This window comes from Psammomys obesus, unplaced genomic scaffold (assembly GCF_907164565.1).
Source record: "Psammomys obesus unplaced genomic scaffold, mPsaObe1.curated_primary_1811, whole genome shotgun sequence".
NCBI classification, from domain to species: domain Eukaryota; kingdom Metazoa; phylum Chordata; class Mammalia; order Rodentia; family Muridae; genus Psammomys; species Psammomys obesus.
In genome coordinates, this window is record NW_026596101.1 from 19,142,061 (window position 1) to 19,162,353 (window position 20,293).

The window sequence follows — 20,293 nt, forward strand, 5'->3', positions numbered from 1 at the left end:
GGCTGGAGGCTGACTCTGGCACAAGAAGGATGAGGTCAGACGGCCACCTGATCTGAATGCTTAGTACCCAAGTCCTATACTTTCTCATCTCTACTTGTCATTTTTATACATAACGTAAAAAAGAGCAGAAATCTCTACAGAGACTGCCGGCAATATACAGAAACGCTGACCTCATTAATCACCCTCCATGGTGCTTATCGTCCACACACAGCTAAGAAATCTTCAGCAAGCCACTCAACGTTCTTGAGTTTAATTTCTCTGTATTCCTCTATCAAAGCTGTAAAAATGTGTCACTCGGAGATTTATGAGGCATGGAAGCAGGAATAGCACTTATTGTCGTCTGTGTGTGAGGTGCAAGGCTGAGTGCTTTGTAAGTACTTTGCATTGTTTCATCCCAAAAGACGGGGAGTAAGACAGCAGCAGCTCCCGAAGCAAACAGTGCATGAACGGGTGTGCACGCACGCATGGACACACGCACGCGTGCACACACACGAGGGTGTGAGTATGTGGCAAAGTCATAATTCCGACCCTCATCTATAATTTGAGAAATAGATGAGCCCCACATCACAAGCCCTCAAAAAATAGTTCCTGGCCATTCCATAAAAGAATCTAACCATTTATTTTACGTGCTACTCAGAAATAGCATCAACAGTTCTTATTCTGCTTCCTAGCACTCCTCATGGTTCCTGCTGTACACAGCATACACAAATGCTAGAAACCGCAGAGCCACAGACCAAGGCAAATCAGTGACCAAGGCATTTAATTCTTTCTTTTCCCAAGAACTGTAATCTAGCCAACCAGAAGGTGGGACACTAGGGAGAAAGGCCACATTCACAAGCCAGTATTGTCCTAGAAATGAGTTTGCCTCTCACAAGTCTCAGAGTCACACAAATGTAGCTAAACCTAACTGCCTTTAATGCTGCTGTTCTTAGAGAGAGGGATTCAGTTTTCCTATTCACCGCATAATGACTGGCCACATTACAATCTCACTGCTCAAAATAGTTCCTTTAACTTCATAATATATGAGCATCATGTTGTTACTATAAAACTCAATTTCATTTTCTTCCATTAACTGATACTGTTCCAAAACCCAAAGTTGACACATCTTCCTTTCCTCTTGTATCCTAACTAAATAGCATAATTAGTGAAAGATGCCATTGGAATCGCACATCAAGGCCATCTGAGCTAAAGCTGCACACTGTATTAGAAAAATGAGACTCTTCAAGATGGAAAACCTGCGAAGGTCAGAAGGAACATCAGCAAGAAATCTTCGTCAGACCCCTCAGGTCCTCATCACATTCACGTGTAACTACCACAGGTTCCATTACTACACATAGGTGGTGCCAAATCAGGGTGAGCCCTGACTGTCTCCTGCCTCTTCACGCCTGTGTGCTGGACCTGAGGTGGCTGGGACAGCTCACAAGATGGAGCAATGTGGACTGCATTGAATCAGTAAGCTCTGCTGGAGAATTCTGGCAGCCACTCAACACACATCGGTCAAGAGGTGCAGGGAAGGAGTGTCGTTTAGAAGCTCTTCTAGAAAACATTCCCTTCTCTGCCGATTCCTTTTTAGCCTCTCTAAAATTCACTGTCTTTCTCATAAGCCCTCCTCTGGCTCTGGTGACCTCTAGTTTACCATGCTCTCCTCAGCCAGACAGCTGCCAGACAGTGATGCAGAGGGCACAAGTAGGATCACTGTCGCTCTTCTATGCAGAATGTCAAAGAATGAAAGCCAAGCCTTACCAGACCAAGCAGATCCTCTGCCGGCAGTCCCTCCTCACCTAGATGGCCCTGTCATACTGCACTCCAACAATTACGAACTTGAAAGTGCATGGCACATGCTTTCCAAGACTTTTTTTTGCTTCCACTCAACAAAACATCATGTCGTATAATGCAAGGTAATAAAACTGCGGGATAGTTGGCATTCCTGTTAAATGATATTTTAGCTGCCCTTGCCACCAAAAAAAGAAAAGAAAAAGCTAACTATGTAAGGTAAGATATATGTTGACTTGTTCACTACAGTGACCATTTTACTGCCTGGACCTATTCTATAACATCAATGGATATATCTTAAATACATACAATAACATCTACTTAAGTAAGGAACAGGAGAGATGGCTGTGCAAGGGTAAGGCCTTGAGTTCAGATCCCCAGAACCCACATATCTGGGTAGGCATGATGGCCACTATAAACTAAACATTCAGGAATCAGACAGGGATCCCCGAGGCAAGCTGTCCAGCTGGACTAGTTGAGTACGTGAGCTCTCGGCTGAGCAAGAAGCCTTCAATGAATAACATGAACAGCTATAGATAAGGCACCAGATATCAACTCCAGGCCTCCACACCAGGGCTCATATGTGTGTCTTCAAACATGCATACACATACATGAGCATACCATATGCACACAAGTAAATTAGCTAAATCCATCAGGCTCAAAGGTTAAATATTCTATGAGACACTTTCTAAACCAATACCTCATCACCCAGCCCCATCCAGAAAAACCTTTAGGCTTCCTTCCCTTTAGACTCACTCTACCATGGACTTCCTTTTCTTAAAACTTCTGGGCCACTTGAGTATACCCTGTGTTCCTGCCCATTTTCTGTCCCTCTACCTCACCCAGACACAGGAAACTCAGATCCATATCCACAATGTCAGGCAAAGACAGCAAATGTGGAGGAAACTAAGATGAGCTGAACAAGTCATAAGTAAAACAGTCTAAGAGAGGAATGCAGAGGCTTCTATGAGCTATAAAAGGTAACAGAGATGGGCTGTTTCTACTGAACAGCTTTTTATACGATTCTATGGTTTAGAGTTGCTAAGACGAAATGTCTGCTTACTTCATATACGTAATGCACTGTGTAAAACACGGGTCCCAGGCACACGGAAAAGCAGTGTGGCGGTGTCCTTGAACATAGGCATGTGCTCACAATGCATTGAAGAAAGAGCGCACTTGTTTGATTTCAGAGAGGTCGGGTGCATAACGCCAAAAGTAACACTCACACATCTCCCGGTTCATTTTCAACGATAAGCAGCCTCCCCCACAGCATCATGGTGAGTTCCTTCTGATCCCATCACTGCACTGTCTGAAGCCCAGGAGAAGAGATGCTACTGTCCACTCACGAACCTATGCCCAATGGCTCAGTTACATAACTGAACAGGAGTTAGAAAAATAATACAACTGCAGGAAGTTGGCTTGGTGATACACACCTGGAATCCAGCACTCAGGAGAATGAGCGGAAAATCAGGAGTTTAAGGTCAACCTGGGTCATACAGCGATGCCTTAACTTAGTTTAAATGTACAGGATGGTTCATATATTGATGACTATTTCAACATCTGTCATGAATAATTCAAAATATAAAACTATTTTCAACAGTTTTTAACTTGGAGCTGGAAATATGGCCCAGTGGTTAAGGGTATTTGCTGTTCCTGCAGAGAACCTGGGTTCTGTTCCCAGCACACACTTCGGGGCTCACAGCCATCTCTAAATCCAGTTCTGGACCAGTCAGCTTGCTCATCTGAGCTCTGTAGCCACAGATACGCACATACATACGTACATACATACATATAGACAGACAGACAAAACACTCTTACACATAAAACAAATCTTTAAAAAATGTTTAAGTTTTCAACTCTTCTTTTATCTTGCTCAATGTTTTTTTTATTGTTGTTTATTTCTTTTTATTTATTTATTTTCCTTTCTTTACTTACTTACTTTGAGGCAAGGTCTCCCTGTGTAGTACTGGCTGGCCTCCAGCTCACAGAGATCCACCTCCCCCTGCTTCTCATGTGTTGGCATTAAAGGTGTGTGCCACTATGCACATTTGTTCTTAAAGGTCATAACAAAATCAAATGTTCATTTCATTTTTATTTATGTACTCACATACATGTATGCATTTAGATTCCCTCAAAGGCCAGAGGAGAGTATCAGATTCCCTGGAGCTGGACTTGAGATGACTGTGCGTAGCCTAATAAAGGTGTTGGAATGGAATCTACAAGATGCCAACCTACAGTCCTCTACAAGAACAGCAAGTGCTCCTAACTGCTAAGCCATCTCATACTTATGATACTAGCAGGACAAACAGAACTGCTTACATCCATCCCCCTAGGGAAAACACAGCAAACACCAGCATGTGCTCTGAGCTTTGTAACTGAGAAACATACTTCAAGGCCTCAGAGCACTTAGCCAAGCAGATCATCTGGTGGGAAGCTTAATCCACTGTATCCAATAAGAGCCTGAGTGGACTGGTACACAGCAGGTCCAGCAGCACTGTAGTTACCGGAGGAGGGAAACCTTAATGCCTCTAGCTACAAGACTCTCCAACAGCCTGAGTCTTTAAGAAAACACTAGAGCAGGCCGCAAAACTCACCTAACATCCTTTTACAGAAAAGCCAAATCCATACATACCGGTATTGTTCCATCCTCAAAAATAATCAGTCTGCACATAAGCGTCAATGAGTAAAAGTACTATCTGGGGTTATTTACCTTGCAGAGTCCCCACTACCATCTCAAAGACCTTCCTCTGCAGCCAGCCACACAGGCAGCTGACTCCACTGCAGGTGCTCCCTAGGTCACATTTGGTGAAGTGCTCTTAGAAGCTGCCAGAATGGCATGTACAAAACAAGATATATTTTATCTGCTGGTTGTTTCAGTCATATGCGAGAATGGGTTTGAAAAGCACAATCAACCAGCGCCCGTGTTGGGGACCTCTATGTCATTGTGCATGCATTTAATTCACATGGGGCTGCTTTTGGATGCAAAGAATTTTCAATGTTCTTGCATTTCTAATTTAGTAGCGGAAACCAAGCTCTAAGAAGCGTGAGATTCAAGGAGAGGAAAGTCTGAAAACGGTTAGAGCATCAGTGCTGCTAGGTAATGGTGCCAACACCATTAAGGGAAAGCTGCTGTTCCTTGAACCTCATTATGGATTCTGCTTCTCACAGGACTTGTTCTGTGTGTGATGAAAACTGGGCTGGGAAATAATTGAGGTAGGGATTTAGAGATTTGGTACAACAAACTTCCTAATAAAATGGCCCAAATGGGACTCTTCTTGCTGTGGTTACATATTAAATCTTATCTGATCGATTTCTCTGTATTCCAAATTGTAAGCAGAAGGCAGAAGGCTGTGATTAGGGTCATATTGATTCCCCATTAACATTTAATCAAGCAGCTGCTATGGCTACAGGGAATGCTTACTACTTTGGCAGTGCTCGTTTCTTTCCAAGTTGCTTTTCTAATCACTACAATAAGGAAACTGGATATATTCAATACCAAGAAAATAGAGCATTGTTTCTAAGGAATCTGTCTGCAGCATAACAAGGCCGGTGAGAGCAAAGATGCTGCCTAGGAATGGCGCAGTGACCCACTCCTGGTTCCCTAGGCTATGTACTTCTGAGCAGCGACTGCTAAGAGTGAGTTTCCCACTCCTTTTATTTTACATATGAAATTGTACTTCCTGGGCCCACTTGCTTCTTTTTCTTATTTTTAGCACATTTACATGAAACTGGAACACAAAGTTTGTGGTCTACGAAACGAAAACAAGATACTATAAATGGAAGGAGGTAATATATACAATTGTTAAACAGTTTGACAAGCTGACCCTGAACTTTAGAGTTTTGAACTAAGTTTCCAGACTATTAGTACATTTGAACACTTCTGTAAACTTCAGAAGTCTGGAAAACTTTTTAAATTTTGTATTTATTCTTGAGAAATTCAAACATGTCTGAAATATGATCATGAGCACCTGAGCCCCGTTTCTTCCTCAACATGTCCCCTACAAACCTCTGCTCTTTTTCTAATAGCCCACTCAGTCCAGTTAGTGCCGCACATATGCACGGATGTGGGGGCATCCACCTGGACGAGGAGCCTACCACTGCCACATCCAAGAAAGGCTGCTTCTCACCTCCCAGCAACCCCAAAGCAAGAACGGGGCCTGGAGGTCATCTACCCCACCTGAAATCTGGAAAACTTTTTGACGAAATAAATGAGTTTTACTGTCACACTTTTTAAATTATTTTTATTATGGGTCTGTGTGCCTGTATGTGGGTCTTTGCGGGTGAGAGAAGGCAAAGGTGTGTGTCAGATCTCTATAAATGAAGTTACAGGTGGCTCTGAGGTGCCTGATGTGGGTTCTGGGAAGAACTCGGGTCCTCAGGAAGAACAGTATAGACACGTAACTACTGAGCTACCTCTCTAGCTGCACTCCCAACAAATGAGTTTTAAATCAACTAGAAGTCAACACAGAAAATGCTACCTGCCCCAAGCCCTCAATATATGCACCCTGCTCCTCAGTTCTCCTCCGAAGTGCCCCTGGAGTCACAGCAATGACAAACAGGCGTTGGGATAAGGCCTTGCTACTTAAGGGATCAAAGAACCCTAAGAGAAGCAGTGATTGTGCGTGTCCTCGAGCTGCATCCTTGCTCTTATGGATGCGCGGCTCTCAACTCTAAGACCTGCCCCCATCCACCTCATGTCCAAAAGTCTGCACAACAAAATTAAATTAAAAGCCCCAATTCATTAAAAGTAATAATTACAGATATCAGAAGCATGCGATCATCTAAGAGTTTCTACAAATGAAGACATTTACCTCTAATAGACAAAATATAAAGCTGTTATTTGCCCTACCTTATTACGCTACATGGTGGCACAATTCAGGGAGGCTGTGGCTCCTTGAAGCAGTGGGGTCCATGGGCGACAGCAGACTACCAAGTGTGGGCTCTGAAGGTTGCCTCTGCTCTTGACTCTTCTTGCCTTGTTCTCTGCTACATGGTGGCCACAGGCTCCTGACACCATCAACTGAGCTGTCCTGCCATTCCTTCACTACCATGACAAACTGAAATACTCTAAAACTATGAGCCAAAATAAACTTTTCCTCCTTTCAAATTAATCAAACTAATATGGTGGCCACAGCAACACAGCAGAAACTAATACGCATCTCTATAAATTCTCCCAGTAAACTCAAGAGTGTGGCAACTGAAGAAAGTCTAGCTTTCAGCCAACAAGGTCTCAGGTGAAGTGAAAAGAATGACTAAGTTCTAATTTTGCTGCCTGCTTTCAACAACATATAGAAAATATAAGCCAAGCTGGGTGATGGCAGCACATGCCTTTAATCCCAGCACTAGGGAGGCAGAGGCAGCAGATCTCTATGAGTTTGAGGCTAGACTGGTCTACAGAGTGATTTCAGGACAGCCAGGGATACACAAGAGAAACTCTGAGAAAGGAAAGAAAGAGAGAGAGAGAGAGAGAGAGAGAGAAAGAGAGAGAGAAAGAGAAAGAGAGAGAAAGAAAGAAAAAAAGAGAAGGAAAAAAGAGAGAGAAAGAGAAAGAAAGAAAGAAAGAAAGAAAGAAAGAAAGAAAGAAAGAAAGAAAGAAAGAAAGAAAGAAAGAGAGAGAGAAAGGAGGAAGGGAAGAAGAAAGGAAGGGAGGGAGGAAGAAAGGAAGGGAGGAAGGAAGGAGAAAGAAGAAAGGAGGGAACGAATGAAGGAAGAAAGAAGAAAGGAAGAAAGAAAATATAAGCCAAATGCAGAACTTATGAAACTATATTTGGGGTTGATCAATGCAACATGCAAGTACAAAATAATAGATAAGGGCAAGGCTAGAGCTAGAGCTTAGTTTAGGGGGCTGCACACAAGCTCAGGATTCATGCTGCTGTGGGGAATTAAATAATCGAGGAAGAACTGGGGAAGCACATCATTCAGTGAAATACAAGCATGAGGACCTGTGTTGGACCCCAGCACCCATGTAAAATGCCAAGCCTAATGTTCCAGGGCAGGAGACACCAGACATCTGGATTTCATTGCAGTGACAGAGAGGCCAGAGTGTCTGCCACAGTGCCTGCCCTGCACCCCACTCCTGTTCATAATCACAGGGCTACTTCACTCGACCTTAATTTCTCTGTGACTAAGTACCTTAAACTAGGCTGTAGATGCCATTCTGGGAAGATTACTTCCAATTCAGCTGCACTAATACAAACAACACCGACCAAACTTATATGGATTGCCTTTTTTCATCCCTTTAATTCTATCTGTATAATGAGGTTTCAGGGCTGCCCCTTACAATAGTACATAATGGACTTTTCTTACATCCTAAGTCATGTTTAATCCATTCATGTTTATTGGGGTTTTACCACATTCTCTGATATAAGCATTGCACAGTAAAATCTGACACAGTAACACAGTTTGTCTAGCATTTAAAAGCTCTGAATTTGACCCTCAAAGTAAGATAAATAGCATTATATACGTTTTAAAGCATTGCATTGAAAGATACATACAATTTTTAGATTTTATCTTTAAGTTAAAAGAAATTTAATTTTTAAAGCTGAAACGATCATTTGTACAAACAAACACAGGCATAATTTACATTTCTGAAATATTTTATACACTTTTTTGTAGACTTTTGCTCACCACTTCTCCCGCAGAGGCAGCCAGCATGTGCTTCAAGGGCCTAAAGTGCGAAGCTGAGTCAGTGTGCAGCAAATACTTCACATATTCGTAGGTGAGAAAAAATGCAGCAGCTGAAACGTCAAAGTAAAGTCTTTTAAGTGTAAATAAATACTTCACCTACCAAGGAATGCCTCTCAAAAGCTGTGACCATAATTATTAAATTACAAGGTAAGAAATGGTAAGTACAAGCCCTTTTCCACCCTCTTAAAGAATTTACCAAACCTGAAGTATACAACTGACCTTGGGCTTTGGAAAACGCAGGAGACATGATCCTATTCAAAGTACACTTCACAGGTAGCCTGGCCCCACCATGCTTCACTAATGAGGAACTTACAGTTTCCTAGCAAACTTTTTAGAAAGGGCTGTGGGCTTCACAGATTCAAAATATCATTTCATCAAGTCATCAAAATATGCAGCTGCACCGAGTTATAAGTTAAGACACACACCTGAAATGTCAATTCTAAAATGTTTACTGCTGATTATGCAAAATAACCATGTTACTTTTCACTACTTCAATTCATCCTTATAAATATCAGCTATTTTATTAAAAATGGAAGTCAGTCCCAGGCGTGGCAGCGCACATCTTTAATCCTAGCACATTGGAGGCAAGGGCAGGCTGATCTCTGTGAGTTTGAAGCCAGTCTGGTCTACATAGCAAGTTCCAGGTTAGGCAGGGTTACATAGTGAGACCCTATCTTAGGGGGGAAAAAAAGGCAATCAATAGAAAGCTACCTTTATTGTTGTAAAGTTATCAGAGCTGCACATGAGGCTTTAAAACTTTCTGTGCACTATCAATCAAGAGATTTTTTTACTCTTCTGTAGGAGATAAGGCACAGAAGTAAAAGAGGCAACAAATCTTCTGAAGACATGAGAGCACCAAACAGCTGGGAAAACAACCTGAAAGTGGAAACCATTTCCCGAAGTCACCCAGGTTGCAGCCCACAGGTTGCTCACGTGAGCAATTAAAAATACAACAGCTGTAAGTAACTGCATCTGGGCTGCTCCCCCCACTTTGGCCCATTCACTAATGTCCAGCTGTTAGGGCTCTACTGCATTCAGCTGTATGTTCTGCAGGTGCATGCATCCCCTAAGCCCCGCCCCACCCCAAGAAAAAGGAGGAAACATTCAGTCTTTCACCTTTGCTGGCTCTGCTTTCAAAACTGTCCACAGCCAATAATGGTTACAGTGGGTTCTGTACTCAGAGCCTTAAACCGATAACAAAAGAACAGTGTTTCCACTAAGGAAAGTTGGACTCATCCAAAATCTATAGAAAACCCCATCTCTAAAGGCTGTCCTTTAATTCTGCCACTTTATGGTGCAAAAGGCAAAAAAGTTTGGACATAACCTTCCCAGAGACAGACAGGCACACAAACACACGTGTACCTGTGTGTGTGTGTATGTATTCAAATTCAAAATTACATTATGCATGCAAATGCCATGATGGAGGTAAAACAGTCCCATGAACTTAATTACATGTACCACATTCACCCCCCAGTGATGTCACACCTGCCTGAATCCTTGGGGCAATACCTGAGAGTGAGCTAAAGAACCACAAAAGCCACAAAACCTGGTGACCAAAAGCTATGAGCCTAGAGCATATTCCTTTGCAGTTCTCCTGCTCAAACCTGTCTACCAAAGAAGATCACCTTGGGATTCTTTTTAAACCACCAGTGTCCTGGACATAGCTGAGACTAATTAAACCACAACCTCTGCAGGGGCCACTGGCAACAGTGCCATTAGCCCCTTGTTAAGTCATTCTACTTGGGACAACCCTATCCTTCGCCCATACTTAGAAACATGAATTATACAAAGTGGGGATTCCAAAACAGCTCATTGGCTAATATTCAAAGAATTAACACACTAAGAGTCAGGGGGAACTGCAGGAGTGACTCCTGGGGGATGGGGAAGAAAGTAAAGTGACCACAAAAGGATGGAAAAACTACTCTTTCTCCGCACTACAAGGTTACGTGAAGGCGGTGTTCAAAGACTAGGCACATACCCAAAAGGTTAACATACTCACTCATTATCCTGGAGAAAGAGAAAATGAACCTGAGGATTTAAGAAGCCCCTAGAGCCGTCATTTTGTGGATGCCTGCTGTGCATCACTTTTGCTAGTTGGTGTAGTTTACTTTTGAGCATTAGATGCACCCATGACGGACAAGGAGTTGGGAAATGGATTGAGCTCAAGAGAACACTGCTTGCTTGGCATGTGCAAGATCCTGGATTCCATCCAGAAGAAAAATAAAGCATCCATTGATAAACAATTAAAGTCAGGTAAGTAACTGGAAATAGATATTCTCAGAAGCAGATAAAGTAAAAACACATCATCCTAGTTACCAAATGAAAGCACAGAAAGGCAGGACACTTTGAAGCCCAAACAACAGGCATCAGCTGTAGAGTATCCAGGGACAAAACAACAAAGCGCCAGCCTCATCTGAGAGCAATTTACGATGAGCAATGCCTCTCGGTCTCACCTGCTCACATCCCAAAGCAGTGATCACGCTGGGGTCACCTGGGAAGGTCTGAACACTCCTTTATAAAGCTGCCTGAGAATTCTAGTACACAGGCAAGGCTGAAGAACACTACATTAAGGAATCATGGAGAAAAAGCAACATTCTAAAGATTCTAACTGAGGGTTTAAATAGCAAAACCATTTTTAAAAGATTATATTTTTGCTGCTTTTCTTTTTTTTTTTTTAATAAACATCCTGGAATGGAATGTACAACACTCTCTGAATTTGAATTCTGTTTAGATATAATCAAAGACCACAAGTAAATACAGAAGAAGAGCTGTAACACTTGGGGAACTTTACATAGATAACACCTTATATTAATCTGAAAAATGAACCCATTGTCTTGGCTTCTGAACGGTGTGACTATCAACACCCTTACCATTGGGAAAGGATCCAATAGCTGTAGAGGGGACACCAGCATATATTCCACGAAAACCTCCAGCCTTGCTAAATCCTTGGGGGCTCTGCAGCCTTGTCTTTATCGTATCCAAAGGAAATAATATCAAGTCAACGGAGACACCTGCTACCCCTCCAGCCTGTGCAAAAGGAGGAGGAAGAGAAGAGAGAAAGGTGAGCTGTCAGCCATGTAGGACAGGAGACCAGAGTCTTGTCTTTTTCTCCTATGCAGGGTCAGGGCTGTGAACTCCTGCCCACACTAGGCAAGCACTCCACTTCTGCACTACCTCCCAAGCCCTGAGGAAGCTTTAAACTGATTTCTTACATCGTTCAGTCCACAAATTTCTCTGCAATATTCAAAGGATTTGCATTTTTATAAGAAAATATACTTACTAATTGTGCTACATTTGCAACTTGTACTTTTTTTTTACTTTTTAGATTAATTTTAATGAATTAAATATATTTTTAAAATAAAAATAAAGCTCATTCTTGATTTACTCTCATAATTCAGTAAACTATTTGAAGCCATTTAAAAGAGAAGAGAGTACAAAGTGTCCAAATTACTTAAGTAGCTACTTTTATTATTGTTGTGTCTTTCCGAAATTACCATAAGCATGTTTAAGCAAGCACTCTTTTGATTCCTTTGTTTTAATTCTGTATGTGGGATATGTACTGTTCCTGTGGCTGTGTGCAGAGCACAGTAGACAGCAGGCATCTTTCCTTGATTGCTCTTCACCTAACTTTTTGAGATAAATCTCACTAAACCTAAAACTTATGAACTCAGTTCCAGTAGCTGACCAGAGAGCTTTATAGCTTCCTCTCCAACTCCCCTCTTCTTTCTCTGAGACAAGAGAGAACAAATTACCCTCGAATTTGTTACACAAATTAGCCTTGAATTCCTGAACCTTCCTCCTCTTTTCAAGTGCAACATACATATATACACAATGAAATACTATTCAGCTGTAAAAATAAATGGAATAACCTTAGAAACCAGGAAAGTAAAAATAAACCATGGGAGGGGGCTAGAAAAAGGAATGGCAGTATTGAGGTGGAATGAAGGGGGAAAATGGGAAAAACAGAGGGAGGCTCTGTTTTTTGATGGGAGTGTAGAGGGAAGTCAATATGTAATGAAAGGGAGAGAGGAGGGACAAGGAACACCAAGGACAGTCAATAAAGCATCAAGGAATCGTATTATTTTATATTTACCTAAAATTATACACAGTGTGTAGGAACATAAGAGCACATGAGTGTGTGTGAGTGTGTGAGTGTGTGAGTGTGTGTGTGTGTGTGTGTGTGTGTGTGTATCTTAAATGAAGATAAGCCACTTGAGCTGACAATGCTCCCCATACATACAGTACCAGGCATGAGAAACCTCCATTTGAGTTGCTTGTCAGGATAGTCAAGAGACTCCCCTTCCTCCTATGACGGAATCAAGAATCAGGCTGTGATGACAGTCTGCAAGCAGGCCCAGCTGGACTCAAGAACATGGCGGCAGTCTGGCTAAAGGGCACTGCTGTACAACACGCACAGGTGTAACTCCAGCCTCCAGCACTGGGGAGGCTGAGGCAGGAGGATCCCTGGGACTTGCTGGTTACCCGCCTAGCTCAAGGTGGGTGTTTAGTTTTCATTCTATTGCTATGATAAAACATCATGACCAAAAGTTACTTGGAGAGGAAGGGGTTTATTCGGCTGACCGGTCATGGTCTATCACTGAGGAAAGGAGGGCTTGAGCAGGAATCTGCAGGCAGGAGAGGAGGCAAAAACCATGGACAAGTGGTGCTTATTAGCTAGTTCTCCATGACTCACTCAGCTTGCTTTGTTATACTACCCAGAGCCATGTGTCCAGTAATGGCACCACCTACAGTGGGCCGGGCCCTCTCAAATCAATCACTAATCAAAAAACAACAACAAAAAAACCACAATAACAACAAAGTTCTACCCCCCAAGACCTGCCTAGCTTATGTCGAATTGACAAAATCTATTAGACATGGTGGAAAATTCTTGAGGAACAATAGCGGAGGTTGACCTCTGGCCTACAAGCATAAACAAGCACACACACACACACACACACATCAACCAATGCCTCTCCCAGCAGAGAAACACACATTATGCTCTTAAACTTATCAATTAGGAAATACTACAATCCATGCTGTACATTCCCACTTCTGAGTAAACGTAACTATGTGTGAACCCAAGTCCTGGACCCTTGCTCCCTCCTCTCCATCAGCAACCTGTACACTCCTGCAAAACCTGGAGCAACACCCAACTACTACAGTTCTCGAGCATGTCCAGAAGTTTCTCCTGTCTCTGCTTTAGCTTAGGTTTTTCTCTCAGTCTGACACGCCCTTCTTACCCAACCTACTCCCAGAAGACCAGTTTTCCCACTGCTCCTCCCTCTCTTCTCCCCTTTTCACCCCACAGACATACATATCCTTGCCAAAACCCAGTCTGCTAGTTTGGCAGCAACCCAACGCTGTATTCCTCATGAAGCCATTCCCAACCTTCCAGACAGAGTTAGAAGCTGCCTCCTCTACTGCTCTCACAATTGTGTTTACATTTACCTTCATACTAACAACCATCACGTGTGATAACGAAAGATTTTTCCAAGTACAAGTCAAGTCGGTCACCTTCAGCTTGCTAGACAGCTAACCTAGCACCTCTGCCACGGCAGAGCTCCCCACCAAAAAAACTGGAAGATAAAATTTCTTGGCATTCCCCGGTCACAGTGGTACTTGTACTCTGGACACTTCTCCAGAAGCCTTCTATTCATTATCCCCTCCTGACAAGAGGACTGTGAGGTGGTTCAATCTGTTTAAGGGGGCTGTTCTTAAGAGTGCAAATGTAGCTGTAGAACTGAGCTTGACCAGTCTTCCATTTCTTCAAAAATTCTCTCAGATTAAATTACTTCCTAGGAAGACAGGTTTGTTATCAGACAGAGCTAGCTCAAGCTCAACTTCTTGGGAGAGCCTTAGGTCTTCTTAAAAAGCTATTTCATTTCTGTCTCTGCGTGTACAAAAAGAGTACCTATGCTTCAAGAATTTTTGAGAAGTAAATAATATTAAATGAAAATTAAAAACAATTAAGTGGTAGCTAGATGCTACAGCATGTCTAGCATGTAGAAGGGCTTGAGTTCCAGCCTGACCCACAAAATAGCAGGAGAAGAAAAAGAGTGGGCAGAAAAAATAAAATGAGAAATATAAAATACATTATGTAAACATATCTAAATTTTATATAAAATATAAAATGTAAGTCAGAGGTAGTAGAGCACTTGTCCAGCACGCATGTAGCCCTGGGCTAATCTCCATTACTGGAAAAAATAAAGCGTACAATTCTTTTTTTAAATAAGAAAAAAAAAAACACAATTAAATGAACCTGTTTTAGTTATGTTTGTGTGTGGTATGCATACATGCTTGCATGTATTGCCTGTGTGTGTGTGTGTGTGTGTGTGTGTGTGTGTGTGTGTGTGTGTGTGTAAGTACAGGTAAGTGAAAACCCAACCTTGAGTCAGAAGTCTTCCTCGTTGTCTCTCTACTTTACTGACTGAGGCAGGGTCCCTCACTTGAGCCCAGAGATCACAAAAGGCTAGTCCAGCTAGCCAGCTTGCTCCAGCAATGCCTTTTCGCCACCTTCTGAGCACTGGAATTACAAATGAGCCACCATACCCAGCAGCAGGGGGTCCTCACACTTACGCTGCAGGTGCTTTAACCACTGAGCCATCATCCTAAGCCCAAATGAACCTCATTAACTTAGAATGCCTGGCCCATAACCAGTTAATGGGCTATTATTTTTACAGGTGAGTCTATCAAAATATATGAGCTATTACTTTGGAATTGTGTGATTACTGATATCATTCATAGGTTACCAATGCCAATATTAAAAATCATGCAAACAATAAGGAGGCCTCTACCAAAGAATGATTACATTCAAATATTAAACTCAATTAAATTCAGAGGTTAAAAGCTCTAAATTCAAGTCTTACTTTACAAATAATTGCCTCCTCCTAGACCGTTAGTCTCTGAGGGCAGGGACAACACTACTCTATCAGAAGATAGCTGGCTTATGAAGGTAGGGTAACTGGAAGTGTAACTTTTTCCTTTTATCCGACTTTTCATTATTTTACTCAAACTTTGTGTGATTAAAACTTACAGTAGCGATCGGCATGCACTGTTAGGATTTAGAAGGAGAAACAAAACTTCATAACAAATAATTCACAGCTAAATTAATGAACACCGAAACTATCCAAGCATCCCTCTCTCACCTAAAAATAAAAGATTAAAAAAATGAGATAGGAAAGACAGTCTTGGTAGTCTCATAAACTGTAATAGCAGGGGTGGGGGGTGGGGGGGGTTCTTCAGCTGGAATGAATGAAATCCAACTTCTTGGAACTGCCACTCACTGACCCTACCTTGAACCTCTACCAAACAATGACAAAAACTGTACTTTTCTGTATGTCCATCTTAGTAACACTATATACTTATGTATGTGATGGGTGTTTTGCCTGTGTGTGTGTTTGTGCACCAACAGTCATGCTTGGTGTCCAGAAGCGAGGAGGAGGCATACGATGTGCTGGAACTTCAGTACCTGAGGGTTGTGATTGCCCTTTGGGTGCTGGGACCAAACCCAGCAAGTGCTCCTAACTGCTAGGCCATCTCTAGTCCCTCTGTAAGTTCATTTTTAAATCATTCTTCTTTTGTTAACTCCAGCCCTTAACCATTTTTGAAACCACTACTGTTGCTGATCTAAGAAATCAGTAAGCAGCTAAGAACATAGACCCCAACACTGAACTACCTAGAATGAAGCCTGAGCTCCAAGTCAGAGTCATCAGGGAAAAGGGAACCTCAGTTGAGAAAATGCCTCCATCAGACTGGCCTGTAGGCAAGTCTATGGGGCATTTTTTTCTTTAATTAATGATTAATATGGGAGGACTCAGCCTACTGTGGATTGTGCTACCCTAGGCAGATAGTCCTGGATCGTATAAGAAAGCAGGGCAATAAGACCGGAGGCAGCATTCCTCCACAGTCTCTGTTTTAGTTCCTGCCTTAGCTTCCCTCAGTGATGGACTGTGATCAAGACATGTCAGCCAAATAAATCCTTCCCTCCCCTAAGTTGGTTTTGGTCAGTGTTTTATCACAACAGAAATCAAAATAGAACACTGGGTTAACACATCAGCTGTTTGTGAGAACTAAATTGAATAACATGTAGCGCACATATATCCTTTCAGAGAACCATAATGTCAACTGGCAAAACTACTACTGTTGCCTCACCTACTATAAGAGAAAGCTCACTGAAATAATATTATTTCTGTGTATCTCAGTATTCTAGACTACGCAAGTTTCAACAAATCTAAACTTAAAACCATGATCCCCCTACATCTGGCCAAGATACTCCTCCCTTTCACCTATTCCTATCATACCCACAACCTAGACTACCTGTCATTTACACCAAATTCACTTCAGCGCAGTCTCCAACATCTGATTCTTGTGGGCAGGTTTCTCTTGTTCAACACTCTATCTCCTTCAACAGAACATTAGTTAGTTCTGTGGACAAATATTTCTGGTTTCTATCTGTTCTTGGAGAGGGCATTTTAAAAAGTAAGGTGTTTCTGATCGGCTTCTGTCCACTCCTCCACAATGAAATCACAGTCATAGTCTTGCTGGGTCTATTATTCCCTCGTAGACCTGCTGTTACAGACCCCACACACACACACCAAGGGATCTTCATAATTCGGCAGAATTGAACAATATCGACTCCACAACCCAACAATTTTCAAAGCCTAAACTTGGCACAAAACAAGCAGATTACTACGAACTAAGTATGTAGATGCTGCAAAAGGAGAGCTAGTGTCTTGGAAGGGTCATCAATGTTTATTTACATGTTTTTTTTAATTCCCAAGTTCAGAGTGAATGGGATGTATAAGGAAAGCCTTGAGTAAAGAATACAATGAGTCAAGCTCCCTCCCCTCCTCTGAATGCCCAGCAGAACCCACCTAGTCTTGGGAAGAGGCTCACCGGACGCCCCTAGACTTGGTCCTAGACTTACCTGCCAGTGACCTGAGGACAGACCATTGCGCAAACCCGGAAAAAAGCGCTGGTGCAGAGAAGCCGCCACGGCTCCCATGCAGCCTGCACCCAGCAGCTCTCCCCGCCCTGCACTCACCACCAGCGAGGCCGTGAAATCCGGAGCCTCCATGGTCCGACCGAACCCGCCAAGGCTAAGATCAGAGGCTGAGCAAAAGCAGGTGCTGAACCAACGAGCTGGGCGCCGCCATGTTGGGGCGGGATAGGGGGCAACTACTTCCGGGGCAAGTCTCGTGACGTCAGGCCACAACAACCACACGTGTTTCGCCCCCTGCGGGTCGCTGAGCCCTTTGCGGAGAAGGCTGGGGTCTGGAGTGACGCGGGCGCTTTCTTACCACCCTTCCGCAGCCTGGTCATGATGTAATAAGTAAGGACCTCGCCCCAGCCGGCCGCCCGGCTGCGATCCACGGGAAGAGCCCGGAGGAGAGCCCGGAGAAGCGAGGCTGGCTGGAGGAAGGACTGGGAACCGAGGGCACTGCCCGCACCTGAAGGCCAGCCCGCCCCGCAGTCCAAGTCGGTTCTTCCTTTGCTTCATCTGTGCAAGTGTTGTCAGAATTTCTCTTGATCCATTATCAGAAAAAAAAATGTTAAACAAAAATACGTTTTCTTTACCAAAAACAAAACAAGACATTCTTCTTTTCCACTGGCATTTGTTTCCCGTTAAATAAATTTACTTAGAGTAGGAGCGTGGTCACTATAGGCTAGGAAGGGTACGGGGTAGAGGTAGCTACTGCCAAAATACGATTAGATAGGACCAGTGAGATCACTTAGTAGGTAAAGGAACTTGCCACCAAGTCTGGAGGTGGCTACTAAGATAGGGCCAGTGAAACAGATCAGCAGGTAAGGGCACCTGCCACCAATCCTGAGACCTGAGGTCACTCCCCTGGACCCCCATGGTGAAAGAGACAAGCAGTTTCCACAAACTGGCTCCTAATCTCTACACCTGCCCATGGGGCACACACTTATTAATATACACTAATATTTATTACATATTTTATATATTAATGTTATAATGTAGTAATATTTTGATCACTAAATAAATATAATTTTAAAACTAAAAAAAAATACAGAAATTAAACAAAGAAACAATAACGCTAACAGAGGTCATGAATCAACTGGACCTAATAGACATCTACAGAACCTTTCACCCCAACAAAAAAGAATTTACCTACTTCTCAGCACCTCATGGAACCTTCTCAAAAATAGACCAAATAGTTGGTCACAAAGCAAGCCTCAACAGATACCAGAAGATTGAAATAATCCCTTGTATCCTATCTGATCACCATGGACTAAAGCTGGACCTCAACAACAGAAATAGCAAAAAGCCTACACATACATGGAAACTGAACAACTTGCTACTAAATGACAGCTGGGTCAGAGAAGGAATAAAGAAAGAAATTAAAGTCATCCTAGAATTCAATGAAAATGAAGACAAAACATACCCAGACTTATGGGACACAATGAAAGCAGTGCTAAGAGTAAAGTTCATAGCTCTAAGTGCCTTCAAGAACAAATTTGAAACATCTCATTCAAGCAACTTAATGGCTCACCTAAAAGCCCTAGAAAAAAGGAGTAGACAGCTGGAAATAATCAAACTCAGGGCTGAAATCAATCAATTAGAAACAAATAAAACAATCCAAAGAATCAATGAAACCAAGAGCTGGTTCTTTGAGAAAATCAACAAGATAGACAAACCCTTAGCCAAACTAAAAGGCAGAGAGACACTATCCAAATCAACAAAATCAGAAATGAAAAGGGGGGCATAACCACAGACACTGAAGAAATCCAAACAATCATTAGGTCTTTAAAAGCCTATACGCCACAAAATTTGAAAATCTAAATGAAATGGACAATTTTCTTGACTGATTCCACTTGCCAAAGCTGAATCAAGATCAGGTAAATCAATTAAATAGTCCTATATCCCCTAAGGAGATAGAAGCAGTTATCAAGTCTCCCATGCAATAAAAGCCCAGGGCCAGATGGTTTCAGCGCAGAATTCTACCAGACCTTCAAAGAAGAGCTAACTCCAATTCTCTTCAAACTATTCCACAAAATAGAAACAGAAGGAACATTACCAAACTCATTCTATGAAGCCATAGTCACCTTGGCACCTAAACCTCACAAAGACTCAACAAAGAGAGAGAATTTCAGGCCAATCTCCCTTATGAACATTGATGCAAAAATACTCAACAAAATAATTGCAAACCGAATACAAAGACACATCAAAGATATACACTACAACCAAGTCGACTATGTTCCAGGCATGCAGGGGTGGTTCAATATACGGAAATCCATTAATGTGATCCACCATATCATCAAACTGAAGGAGAAAAACATGATCATCTCCTGAGATGCTGAAAAAACATTTGATGAAATCCAACATCCATTCATGTTTAAAGTCTTGGAGTGATCAGGGATACAAAGAACATACCTAAAAATAGTAAAGGCAATATAAAGCAAGCCTATAGCCAATATCAAACTCAATGGAGAGAAACTTAAATCCATCCCACTGAAATCAGGGACAAGGCACGGCTGCCCACTCTCTCCATATCTCTTCAACATATTTCTTGAAGTCTTTGCTAGAGCAATAAGACAACTAAGGAGATCAAGGGGATACTAATTGGAAAAGAAGAAGTCAAAGTATCACTATTTGCAGATGATATGATAGTATACCTGAGTGACCCAAAAAATTCTACCAGGGAACTCCTACAGATGATATAGACCTTCAGCAAAGTGCCTGGATACAAAGTTAATTTTAAAAAAAATCAGTAGCCTTCCTGTATACAAAAGACAAAAGGGCTGAAAAAGAAATTAGGGAAACAACACCCTTCACAATAGCCACGAAGGACATAAAGTACCTTGATGTGAA

The 20,293-nt window shown here is 42.3% G+C and overlaps 1 protein-coding gene across 4 annotated transcripts in view; it reads right to left on the reverse strand.

Moving 5' to 3' along the window:
* The window catches only part of Slc25a26 (solute carrier family 25 member 26), a 94,892-nt gene extending 77,271 nt beyond the window's left edge, over positions 1-17,621 (reverse strand). For 3 of the 4 annotated variants that reach the window (XM_055628410.1, XM_055628409.1, XM_055628408.1), the window contains exons 1-3: positions 17,504-17,621; positions 11,331-11,487; positions 8,401-8,510 (exon numbers count right to left, since the gene is read on the reverse strand). In XM_055628410.1, coding sequence (XP_055484385.1) covers positions 8,401-8,510; positions 11,331-11,487; positions 17,504-17,536 — 300 coding nt within the window. In that variant the 5' untranslated portion in view covers positions 17,537-17,621. The remainder of the gene's footprint in view (positions 1-8,400; positions 8,511-11,330; positions 11,488-17,503) is intronic. The other variant, XM_055628411.1, reaches the window with a different exon arrangement.
* Between the last annotated feature and the right edge of the window lie 2,672 nt (positions 17,622-20,293).